Source organism: Lotus japonicus, chromosome 5 (genome assembly GCF_012489685.1).
Source record: "Lotus japonicus ecotype B-129 chromosome 5, LjGifu_v1.2".
Classification (NCBI taxonomy): Eukaryota; Viridiplantae; Streptophyta; class Magnoliopsida; order Fabales; family Fabaceae; genus Lotus; species Lotus japonicus.
Genome location: NC_080045.1, coordinates 20,266,846 through 20,279,312, shown reverse-complemented (window position 1 = coordinate 20,279,312; position 12,467 = coordinate 20,266,846). Strand labels below are relative to the sequence as shown.

Sequence of the window (12,467 nt, the reverse complement as noted above, 5' to 3'; positions counted from 1 at the left end):
AACAATTCAAGTGCAACCAGATTTCATTAAACGTGAGTCAATTACAAAACAGTCAAAATAGACTAAAAGACCATGAAACTATGTGAACCGCAGATTTCGACAAACAAGCTACACAAAAGAACTGGGGATAAACAAGCTGAAATGCAAGGAGACTAAAGTGTTGGTTCTGCAACATACTCCTCAATCATCACGTTTTGCTCCTTGAGTCTCATTGACGCGGACAGTTAGAGCTTTTTGGTGAGTTTTCAGAGTTTGAGTTGGGAACCCTTCCTTCTGCTGCTGCTTCTTCTATTTATAGTGCTGTTTCTGCCTCCACGTTCTTGGCGGTTTTTTTTTCTGCAATGCATGATGGCTTCGTGGGTTTGAATTTTGGCGCCTTACCCCACGTTTAGCCGGTGGTCTTCGCGCACGTGACTCTATTGCCACGTGGGTGGTCCTGAGTCGTAGGTAACCGTTGCTATTCGTGGCATCGTGGGTATGTGCACGTCGGTAACTGTCTCTTCTGTTAGGATGATCGAGATTCCTTCATCTGCTGAGTTTGTCGAGATATAGCTCTTACTAACTTGGCTTTGGGGACACTGTGTGCTGAGTCGCCGGTCTCGCCGTAACCCTTTCTGTCGAGAATATACATTTTTACCATGATGTCGAGAACCGTAGTACTCGTAATTTTTAGCTTAACAGATATATACACACATTTTCACTTCTTTTTCATATTTATTTCTTTTTTCTCTATCAATCAAATCACTTATTACATATTTACTTTCTCTATCTTTTCTTCCTATCTCTCTCTTCCTCCACCTCTCCACACCTCATTTTTTAGGTGTGAAGATATAATTATTCGTCTAGTAATAGAGTATCTCGTGGCCTACATCTTATTAGTTTGTCAATGGGGTTTTTTCCGAACCCGGCTGATTGATTGTGTATAAGTGAATATTCCAAACTTTAAAATGCTTCATTTTTTGAAAAGTTGGTTTGGAAGCTGTTGCATAGAGATGGTGCTCTTTAGGTCTAGGTTGATATTATTCGAGTTAAATATAAGGTTATTCATGGGGGAGAGATGTTCACTAGGATCTCTAACAGTTCCTACGTTTGGAGAAGTTTAGTGAAGACTTGGGGTACGATGTGCTTGTGGATGGCTTCTCTTAGCAGGTAGGGGTGGGAAATTCTTCCTTTTGGTCCACTAACCAACCATGCTTTGGCCGGCCCTCTCTACACCTTGGTTGACTTTGTCCACATTTTTTATTCTGATTTGTAAGTTCATGATGTATGGAGAGTTTTGGATCGTGGTCTTTGGAGAGTTTAGCGACTCCCCTCTCTACTGCGTTGCAGCGTCAATTTTCTCTTCTTCCTGGTCTGTCACTCAAAGATGTAGAGGATGGTTGGCTATGGTAGAGCAACGCTATTGATTTGTATACCTCTCACTCAAATTATGGTTGGGCTCTCCATAGGAGGTGGCACAACTATGGACCCAGCGTTTATCAAACTTTGGCACCTTAAAATTCTAGAGAAAATGAAATTGTTTCTCTGGATTCTCATACATGACGCTCTTTTCACAAATGTTATATGTCTTGCAAAGGGTTTGGCCCTCTTTGGGAACCGTTCTAGCTGCTCCAACAATGTTGAATTTGCAATGCACTGCCTGCATGACAACATCCATGCGCGAGAACTTTGGATCATACTTGGTGTGCCATCGGAACCAACCTTTTTTTATGTGTGCTTGTGGACTTGGTTGGTTTGCTTATCCATTATAATTAAGGACCAGCATAGGTTTGTCATTATTCTTTGGCGTCTTTAATTTGGGGTTGGTGCAACAACGCTGTTTTTGATGATATGATGCAGACTATGGACCGAGTATGTTCTATAGTAAGTGCGTCTTCGATTACGAAGTGTGATCAGTTCTTAAGTCCTCATACGTAAGTTACTTTTGGTCTTGCCCAAGTGGTTTTCTAGTTAAGCTTAACACGGATGGTAGCTATGATGTCCACAAGAAACTTTGTGGTTTTAGTGGCCATCTTCGCAATGCTTTTGATCCTTAGCTGGGAGGCTTTACGGGCTCCTCCAAAAGGTCTTGTGCTCTCTCGGCTGAGTTGTTGGCCATCAAGCATGGTCTTGTTTTAGCTTGGGAGTCTGGTTTTCGACATATATATTGTGTGCGAGAGTAACCCGCATGATATAATAGGATGTTGGAGAACCCTCCCTTTGACTTCGCATATGGGAGCCTAGTTGGTGGAGATTGTTGATATTTCTACTCGTTTGTGGTGTGTCTATTTTCAACATGTTCCGCGATAAACTAATATGTGTGCTGGCATACTTGCTTCGTTAGGTCTACATTGTCAGATTAGTCTCCAAAATTGGCCCTTGGAGTTGACACTCTTTGTTTTGAACCGGCATTATTGTGTTGGCCTTGTTTAATTGCATTTTTTAATTTCATTGAGTAAAAAAAATAAAAATACATGTAAATTTAGATAACGCTTCTTTGTGCTTACATGTATAATTAGCCTCCATACAAGTAAAATTGCTTATAAAAAAAAACCTCCATTAAAATTGTTTATAAAACAATGTAGACTTTACAAGCTATGAAGCTCTATAGAAGGAGGGTATGCTTGATGAAGTTTACGCGTAAAGCAGCGGAGAGATGTTCTAAATGATGGCGATATATAATAATGGTAAACAGTTACTATTGTGGTCTAAGAAGCTAAAAGAAGTTAGAATGCACAAAAGCTAAAATGATTGAAAATAATTGGTAAGAGGTTCGAATAATATTAATTTACACCTTATTTTAAGTTGGAACCTCATTATCTTTTGATTTTTGAACTTGGAACTTCATTATCACAAATACCCTACAAAATGAAAATAGTTAATAGTGTGCGATTTGAATCTTAATTCCTATAAAGTTTTTTTTTTTTTAAGTTAACTCCTATGAAGTTCTTGTTCTTTTTTCTTTTGACAGAAACTCCTATGAAGTTATTTCGTTACAAAATGATCGTTATTTTGAGATTCTTAGTTTTCTTTTTTTAATTTTTAATATTTTAAAAATGCTAAAGTAGTTTTTATTTTGTAGTATTTTACAAAATATAATTTTTTTTATAATGTTGATTAATAAATAAGGTGAAAATACAATTTATTAATTTCCATCAATCGTAGTAAAACTTAGGAATCCATCTTATGACTGAAAATAAAAAATGTCAATGGAAGTTTCATAATGAGGACGGGAAGGGAAGGGAGGAAAGGAGATTTCAATGAAAGATTCATATTTTCTTCTTCTTCATTTTGTACTTAATTACTAGAACTTTTTGCTTTCCACTTAATTAAAATGACTAATGACTAATCTCAAAAAAGTCAAATCTAAAAAGTAAGTGATAGGATATATATCTCCTCAAAATGTGTTCACCCACCAATTTTGATCAAACTTAGCAAGTCAAATTGAATCAATAAAATACAATTACATGTTTTTTCTTTTTGAAAATATTGACAAAATGCATTTGATTTATTCATGTAATACAAACGGCCCAAATTGGATTAACAAAATAAAAATAATTTAATCAGAGGTGTGCCCTAATGGTCAGCCAAATTCACCCCTTAACCATAAGGTCCGAAGTTATATCCTCATCCATGTGAATTTAGCGTATATTATGGTCATCCGTTTATCACTTAGTGCTACTGATATCTTAGCAGCATTCCGAGTAACTCCTCAACCTGAAGAAGCAGGTGCTGGGATAGCTGCCTAATCTTCTACTCGTACATGAACAACCGTGTGGACTGATGGGCTCACCAGTTTTGATCGTTACAAAGGACAATACTATCACATCGAGCCTGCTGCTGGAGAAGAAAATCAATTCATTGTTTATGTAGCTTATCCTTTAGATCTCACCCACGACGAAAGGATTAGTCATTACTTTAAACCTAAAAAAAAATGAAAACATAATAGGAAAACTTGGTCACACGACACCGTCCACTTAAGAAACAGAAATAGGAACATCTAGTACTAAATAAAACGGCGTTAAAACACACACAATGACACAAACACAAACACATTCGCATCGTGTTGAAGATCCGTGGTAGACTCTTTCTCCCTTTCCCTTTTTCCCTTTCTCCTTCTCAACTCAACAACAACAACAACCCTTTTTCCCTTCAACATTTTCCCTCACAACAACCACACGAAGAACCAGAAGATGGTGGTGAAGATGATGAAGAAGTGGAGGCCATGGCCTCCACTGGTATCTCGAAAGTACGAGGTCAAGCTTCTTGTGAGGACCCTCCAAGGCTGCGATCTGCTGCGGGAAGGTGCACGGGAAGGGATGTTCGCCGTCGAGATTCGCTGGAAGGGTCCTAAGCTTGCTCTCAGCTCCCTCCGCCGCAGCGCCGTCGCTAGAAACTTCACTAAGGAGGCTGCCGCTGGCTGCGACGGTGACAACAACAATGATGTCGTTTTGTGGGATGAGGAGTTTCAGAGCTTCTGCACGCTTTCTGCTTACAAGGACAACAATAATGCCTTTCATCCTTGGGAGATCGCTTTCACTGTCTTCAATGTTTGTCTCTCTTTCTTGTTCAATTTGTTAAGACAATGTTGTAATCTGTGAAAATTGAGTTTTTTTCATCTTGGGTATGATGAAATGTTTTCAATTTTTAGAAAAAAATGAAAACTTTATTTGTTTCAATTATTTCATGGATTTGGACAAAAATTCCCATCAATTGAACTTTGATGGGCTTTTCTAGATTCTGATTTCTTCAAACAAATTTTGGAATTTTTCCCTTTTCAATTTTGGGGGTGGGGGGATTTTTTTATTTTTTTATAATTTTTTTTTCTGTTTAGGTTCTAGGGGTTAATTGTTGCTAAATTAGGTTTGAATTGTTGCTAAATTAGGTTTGAATTGGTTATCTGTTGCAGGGGTTGAATCAAAGGCCAAAAGTTCCTGTGATTGGAACTGCTTCTTTGAATCTAGCTGAGTTTGCATCTGTGATTGATCAAAAGGATTTTGACTTGAACATTCCACTCACAATCCCTGGAGGTTCTGCTGTTGAGCCTTCTCCTTCTCTCAGTGTATGTCCATACATGATTTTTCATTCACTGTTCAATCTTTTCATGCCATCATGTTTGGATATTATAAACTGTTTCAATTGACACAGGAATAGTTCTTTTTTTACTCAAAATTTGACACTTCCCATTTGTTGTTTCTGTACTCATCAGAACTACTCTTGATTGTGCTCAGATATCAATTAGCTTAGTGGAGCTAAGAGCTGCTCAAGAGAGTTCAGAGCTAGTCCAAAAATCAGTGGTGCCTGTTGCATCACCCCTGGCCCAGACAGGAGAAACTAACTTGGCAGAAAAAGATGAGGTTTCCACCATCAAAGCTGGTCTCAGGAAAGTGAAGATTTTGACTGAGTTTGTATCAGCCAGGAAGGCCAGAAAATCAAGCCGTGAGGAAGAGGGAAGTGAAGGCAATTTGTCTGCCAGGAGTGAGGATGGTGAGTACAATTACCCCTTTGACTCTGACTCCCTTGATGATTTTGAGGAAGGGGAGTCAGATGAGGTGAAGGAGGATCCTAATGTTAGGAAATCATTCAGTTATGGGAAACTTGCCTATGCGAACGCTGAGGGGTCATTCTATTCCAGCATCAGGGTAAAGAGTGATGATGATGTTGATGAAGGCTGGGTTTACTACAGCAATCACATATCAGACACTGGGAGCTTGCCGGTAGAGGATTCAAGCTCAACTGTTTCCTCCTCCGAGCCTTATTTATCGCAAAGTTCGAAGCGCAGCATATTGCCTTGGAGGAAGAGGAAGTTGAGTTTCAGGTCTCCTAAATCCAAGGGAGAGCCATTGCTAAAGAAGGCCTATGGAGAAGAAGGTGGTGATGACATTGATTTTGATCGTAGGCAGCTTAGCTCTGATGAATCCCTTTCACCTGGGGTAAGACCTTACTTGTTATTTTTCATTGCTTTAATGATCTACATGTTTATGACACAAAAGAATAGGCTGTTGGGTGTCCTAAAAATTGATATTAAGGTCTTTGTGATTATTAATTACCTCATGACTAATGATCTGAGTGCATGCTGGTTAGCTTTGAGAGGAGTAAGTTTAGACATAATTTACCCAGGCGAAGTAAGTTTGGATATAATTGATTCTGGCAAAATTGGTTATGTGATAAGTGAGTTGAAAGTGATGTCATTTTTGTTTGGATATGTTTCTATAAAATTGATTTTTATAGGAAAATAATGGAAATGTCTTGTGAGGAACTAAAATCACTTTCATGTTAACTAAAAAACTTAGTCTTTTTGCTTTGGCCTTAATGTGATTTGGTCTGCCATAAGTGCTTCTAAGAATTTCACTTAAATATGTTTTGATGATGAAAAACCACTTTAGAGAAGAATAAAAGTGCTTATGTGGATGACCAACACGAAACCAAACATATACTAAGGAATTAGTCACAGTAGCTTCCAAACCTTTTTGCTACTTTTGTTGCACTCTCATACTCTTGTTAATTAGCTTATAAGTACTGATGTTTCACACTGTATGCCAATCGCAGAAAACTGAGGATGATTCATGTGCAAATCGAACATCAATATCTGAATTTGGGGATGACAATTTTGCAGTAGGGAGCTGGGAGCAGAAAGAAGTAATGAGCCGTGATGGCCACATGAAACTTCAGGCCCAGGTTTTCTTTGCCTCAATTGATCAGCGCAGCGAACGCGCAGCCGGTGAGAGTGCATGTACAGCTCTGGTTGCTGTAATTGCTGATTGGTTCCAAAACAACCATGATCTTATGCCCATAAAGTCCCAATTTGATAGTCTAATTCGAGAAGGCTCATTAGAATGGAGGAACTTATGTGAAAACCAGACATACATGGAGCGATTCCCCGACAAGCATTTTGATCTCGAGACAGTCATTCAAGCCAAAACACGCCCCCTTTCTGTGGTTCCTGGGAAGTCTTTCATTGGTTTTTTTCATCCAGAAGGAATGGATGAGGGTAGATTTGATTTCTTGCACGGGGCCATGTCTTTTGATAACATTTGGGATGAGATTAGTCATAATGCTGGGCATGATTGCACCTACAATGGTGAACCCCAGGTTTATATTATTAGTTGGAATGACCATTTCTTCATCCTTAAAGTTGAAGTTGATGCTTACTACATCATTGACACTTTGGGGGAGAGGCTTTATGAAGGATGCAATCAGGCATACATCTTGAAATTTGACAGCAACACATTGATACACAAAATGCCAGAAGTTGCACAATCATCAGATGAGAAAACAATTACTGACCAACAACAAACTGTTGCAGATGTATTAGAGAACAATGACAAGCAGATCCAGCAAGTTAATGCCAAGGAGGCTGATTCTGTTGCGGCGGAGACCAAAGAAGAACGGTTGAAAAGTGAGCAGGAAGAGGAGGTTGTGTGCAGAGGGAAGGACGCATGCAAAGAGTATATCAAGAGTTTCTTGGCAGCAATTCCCATCAGAGAATTGCAAGCAGATGTCAAAAAAGGTCTAGTATCATCAACTCCACTTCATCATAGGCTACAAATTGAGTTTCACTATACTCAGTTGTTGCAGTCTTATGATATAGTTCCAGTGGCTGAAGCATCCATGACTGTGCCAGAGACTCTAGCTCTTGCAGTAACTGAGGTTTTGACATAATTGTACTGCTAATTAAAGAAAGTGCAGTTACTCTAACTAGTCTTACTTCGTATTTTTGTAAGTGTGTTTTCTGATTTTGATGTGAAATTAACGAAACTTAGAGGCTCATTTGAGCTTTTGATGATGCTAAATGAGTGAGTTGAGGTTGTGTCTTTTCGTAGTTGGGGGTTATGTCTTGACAAATCAAATCTTGGGAAGTGTATCGACCTGTGAATGTGTGTGAAATTTCCTTTTCATCTGAGCTCAGACTTTTGGCACCTAACATGTAGGCGTGTGAATTGGCTTTATAACTTTTTGCAGATTGCTACGTTTAACAGTTGTTTTGCACTCTTGTTCCAAGATTCTATTTATTTATTTATTTATTCGAATGGTCAATTATTGGCCATGTTCTTCTCTCGGACTTATCCGGAGGAAAATTGGGTTTCTTTCTTTAGTTATTGTTCAGTCCCCATATTTATAACCCAATTTAGGACTCGTTACTTCAGAAAATAAAATTAGGACTCATTTGGTATTTGATGTACATTATGCTGCCATCACCACTGCCACACCACTGCCAACTCTACCACCACTGCCACTACCTCCCTACAACACTCAACCACCACCCTCACCATCTCCTCCACCGTCTTCATCACCACTGCCACCACCATCTCTCTATTGCACCTTTTATATTTATATTTTTCAAAAAATGACTTTGCCAAACATTTGTAAGTATATTTATAAGTTTTTTTATAGGAAAATGTTAGTTGTTAGTAATATTAGTAAATTAGTCTCTTCTCAGGGTTCGAACCCTGGACCTTCAACCTTCATTTCACTCAATCCTTATGTTAGTAAGTATATTTATATTTTATAAGTGATTTATGATTTTAAAGATATGTTCTGACTCATAGTGGTGATCGGAAACGAATCCACCCAACTTTAAATAAAGTGACTGTTTACCCATTTGCACTTTCCTTTGTCTTTAGTTTTATTTTTATCCTTTGTATTATTTCTCGTGAACATCTCACAATTGTAAGCCAATGTGAATTTGTTTCCTGAGAATTTTAAAAAAGTGCTAATTTAAATAAAGTGGCCCTCATTGTGTTGTGTCATCAAGATCTGGAGAATGCATGCTTTATTTGCTAGAATATCAGTGAGTTTATTAGTTACATATGGAATCTACAAACAAATCAGGAGACTGGGTCGTATTTCTGTTTGTCGTGTTGAAAAAAAATAAACTATGCAAATAGAATTTCAGTTACAAGATTTGATGCCTTTTATTCCCTTAATTAAAGCCAGTAAAACTGAGGTAAGAAAGCACCGTCTAAGAACAGATAGCATCCCTCTGGCATGGTTCCACTTGTAAAGTTAGGTGAATAAATTACCACCCTTCTCTGGTGAAAAAAGAAGCACATAGCATATTCTTCTATTACTAAAATAGAGAGAAGAAAAAGCTTGTAAGGATATAGGCACGGTTCATTCTGTTATTGACTATATTCTCTTGATTTTATTTCTAGAAGGATTTTCCAATCTATTATTTTTTGTGCTAAGGATTTTTCAAATTTTTTTGACGGTAAAGAATGGTGGAAGAGAAAGCCCCTTCAAACTATTGGGCATGACGCCAGTAGTATGTTGGGGAGATCAACAAACAAAGCCACTCTTAGTAGGAGCGTCGGGTATCTCCTCAAAGAAGATTGACCACCAACTGTGATTTTACTAAGAGTAATACTATATATTACGAATCACACTTTAACAAAAGTCAAGAATCAGTTAAGTGTCTAGATTGTAACTTAGTTTTTGACGGAATACATGAAGGGTGCCACTATTTAAGGAAGGTTGGCCAATCATATCCAATTTGGAGATAATTCGTTGCTTTCGTCTCGTCACAATGAGAATTACTCTTTTACTAATCTAGGGCAATTTGAACTCTCGACCTATGAGAATTTGAGAGTTGAACTCGGAACCCGAAGTCAAATCCATATTGGCATTTTTCAATTTTTGGTTACAAAGATTTTCCAATCTGAATGAATCAATAAGATATCATGAGAAACTTTTTCTCCAAATCATTTTGACTTATTGAGATGTTGCGCGTTTGACATTTTCATTCAACCAATTAATTTCACGAAACACTTCAAAACGAATATGGGTTCTAACCACAGCTACGTTTGGGCTAGTTTTTTTTTGGTCAATTTGGGCTAGTTAGTTTTTGGTATCATTTTCACGGATCGACAAAAAACTTCTAAAAATAATTTATTATTTTTAATTTGTTATTTTTTGGGCTGACATGCTTAGGGGCCCAACTATCATGTCCAAGCGTCTTTCATAATAGCATATTTCTTGTTGATAAAAAAAATAGCATATTTCTTGTACATAATATTTAGTTGGGGTAAGGGTAGCAAAACTGGATCAACTTGTAGCGCAAGCCAACCAACGCACCTAAACAGAGTGGGATAGGATGAGATGTTTGACCCTATAACCCATTTTGATCCAACCCATATAATACACTTTTATGGTCCAATCCGACCCGATCTGATGGTCCAATCCGACCCGATCTGCATCAGATCAATACTAACCCCAATTTATTATTGTAAGGCCCAATCAAATTTTTCTGTTTTCCCAACCTTACCTACTCTTAGTTCTAAAGCCTTTTACCCAACAAAATGAGCATTTTTTTTGTGTGTGGTGATCAATCAGCTCTCTGCTGCTGCCGCCCTAACTAAACTTCATAGAACTAAACACGGCAACCGTTTTTTTTAAATAACATTAGAAAAAAGAGCTCTGCTAGGGCTTGAAGGCAACCCAAAGAAAGCCAACCGCCAACCCCCCTTTGGGGGCTCCTCCCCTTTGGGGGGTTCCTCCTCCTCCTCCATGGAGGCTTCTCCTGCTTTAGGTAGGTAGTTTTCTCCCACAATAGGTGGGTTCTCTTCCCATTAGGTGGATTTCTACCCAATAAGTGGGTTTTTCTCTGTTATTTTAGTTTCCCTTTTCTGTTGCTACCTATCGTCCACTCCGCCCACCTCCACCCACCGGTCGTCGTCGTCGTCACTGTGCTGCAGCGAATGTGCCCCCCACTGTCGCTTCCGCGTCTCCACCACCACATATTCCGCCGTTGTCATCCCCATGTTCAATTGCTGGCCTTTGCTCCGAAGACCACAACCACCTCTGTTTCCTCAAAGGCATCTTCTTTGCTGCTTCCTTTGTGCTACGACCGTGATTTCCTCCCCAACCATCATCTGCGGCTGCATCGTTCAAGTCCTTGGTCTCATTTCCTACTTCTTCCAGATCTGGTCTGCTGCGGGGTTTGTCCCCTGTTTTATAGGTGTTGAATACCTGTGTTGATGATTACCTTGTAGCAAGATAGCTGATGGCAGAGCCGACAAGGTAGAAGAAGTGACGAGTAAAGTTTTCATTATCAAATTTTCACTTCTGTTTGCAGCAGGTCTTCTTTGGATTGAACTTTGGAGCCGCCGCTCCGCTTCCGCCACTGCCACTGTTTCGATACCCTAGATTGCTAGGGTTTGGATACCCTGAAAGCTTGGGCTTATCTGGCCCAGTTTTTCATGGGCTCAATACCATGGGCTTTTCATGGGTTGTACTTGCAGGAGTTCTCTTAATCTTCCTTAGTTCTAACTTAGTTTAGATGTTTCTAAGGAATCTTATGCTTAATGTTAATGAACTTGTCTTGTAAGTTAGTTTGGGCTTATGACCCAATTTCTTCATTCAATATGTATGATGTTCTCTGCTGTAAATGCCGCTGGGCTCCCCTTTTGGGTGTTGAATGAATTTGAACCTTCGACAAAAAAAAAAAACTTCATAGAACTGTATTTCACTCATATAGGCGCATAAGCCCCAGCTATAAGCAGATAGTGAAAATTGTACATACCCAGGAATAAGAGCACATGATGATCAGTGATGAAGCTAGAAAGTGTTGTTTTGAATAATAAATTCTATTACGCTAGTCCTTGTATTGAGCATCTTGGCTATTATCATTAGAATCAATTCCTAGTAACTCAGAGGTTGTTGCTCCGTGAACAGCACATCCCAAAAGACTATGCTATTAGGAAGGAGATGTATTTCTTTGGAGTTGCTTATGGTTGGGATGAGCTTCAATTTGGTATTAAACCTGCTTTTCATTCCTATCATATCTCTCACCTTTTAACACTTGATGGCATGTGATTTGAGGCAGCCAATTTATGGATTGAAGAAAAGAAACTGTAGGGTTGAAGATAAGAGTTTTTAAAGATTTTTAATGTCTATAGGGTGAGGTGAAAACTGAGCAATGTCGGGATGATTTATTAAGTTTCGAATGATAAATGCAATGTGTGGGGCTAAGTTGATCCCCGGGCCCTTATCTTATCTCAGTGCAATATGTAAGGTTTGGTGCCTCAACCATCGATTGAACTATGAACTATGAAGGACATTTATCAACTAGATACAGAGAAGGGGGCTAAAATCACCTAGCATTTACCTATTTTAGAGAGCCTTAAATCATGTTTGGGTCATCTTCTCTTTCATCAAAATGATTTCTGACACCCTTCTCACCAGAATTGATTTTAAAACATAGTAGAAGGATTTCATAAGATGCTATTAATCTCAATTTTGAACATGGTTTGACAGGTTTGGTACTACTATGACATAGGGTGCACCTCTTGGTCCTTCGACAACCAATGATACCTTGTGTGAAGGAGACAAAGTGTGTCCAGAGTCATGATCAATCACCATCTGTGACTCTGTGTACATGTTATGCCTCTCTAGCGAACAAAAATACATTGTCATATAACATGAGAAGTTTTTAATCCCTCATAACAAAGAAAGATATTACCTCACTCAGCATGGACAACTTCTACGCG

General features: G+C 38.7%; 1 protein-coding gene across 1 annotated transcript; it reads left to right on the top strand.

The window, feature by feature from the left end:
• The first annotated feature begins 4,006 nt into the window (after window positions 1–4,006).
• Window positions 4,007–7,955, top strand: LOC130717297 (uncharacterized). The gene is made up of 4 exons (XM_057567478.1): window positions 4,007–4,529; window positions 4,889–5,041; window positions 5,211–5,912; window positions 6,529–7,955. The coding sequence occupies exons 1-4, from the start codon at window positions 4,173–4,175 to the stop codon at window positions 7,639–7,641; spliced, it is 2,325 nt and encodes a 774-aa protein (XP_057423461.1). The 5' UTR covers window positions 4,007–4,172; the 3' UTR covers window positions 7,642–7,955.
• Window positions 7,956–12,467: the final 4,512 nt, after the last annotated feature.

Bases quoted from the DNA above. Each gene is read 5' to 3' on its own strand.
- LOC130717297 (XM_057567478.1), top strand. From the start codon at position 4,173: ATGGTGGTGAAGATGATGAAGAAGTGGAGGCCATGGCCTCCACTGGTA. The intron at 5,042-5,210 runs GTATGTCCATAC...GATTGTGCTCAG, and splicing joins AGCCTTCTCCTTCTCTCAGT to ATATCAATTAGCTTAGTGGA. The intron at 5,913-6,528 runs GTAAGACCTTAC...TGCCAATCGCAG, and splicing joins ATGAATCCCTTTCACCTGGG to AAAACTGAGGATGATTCATG.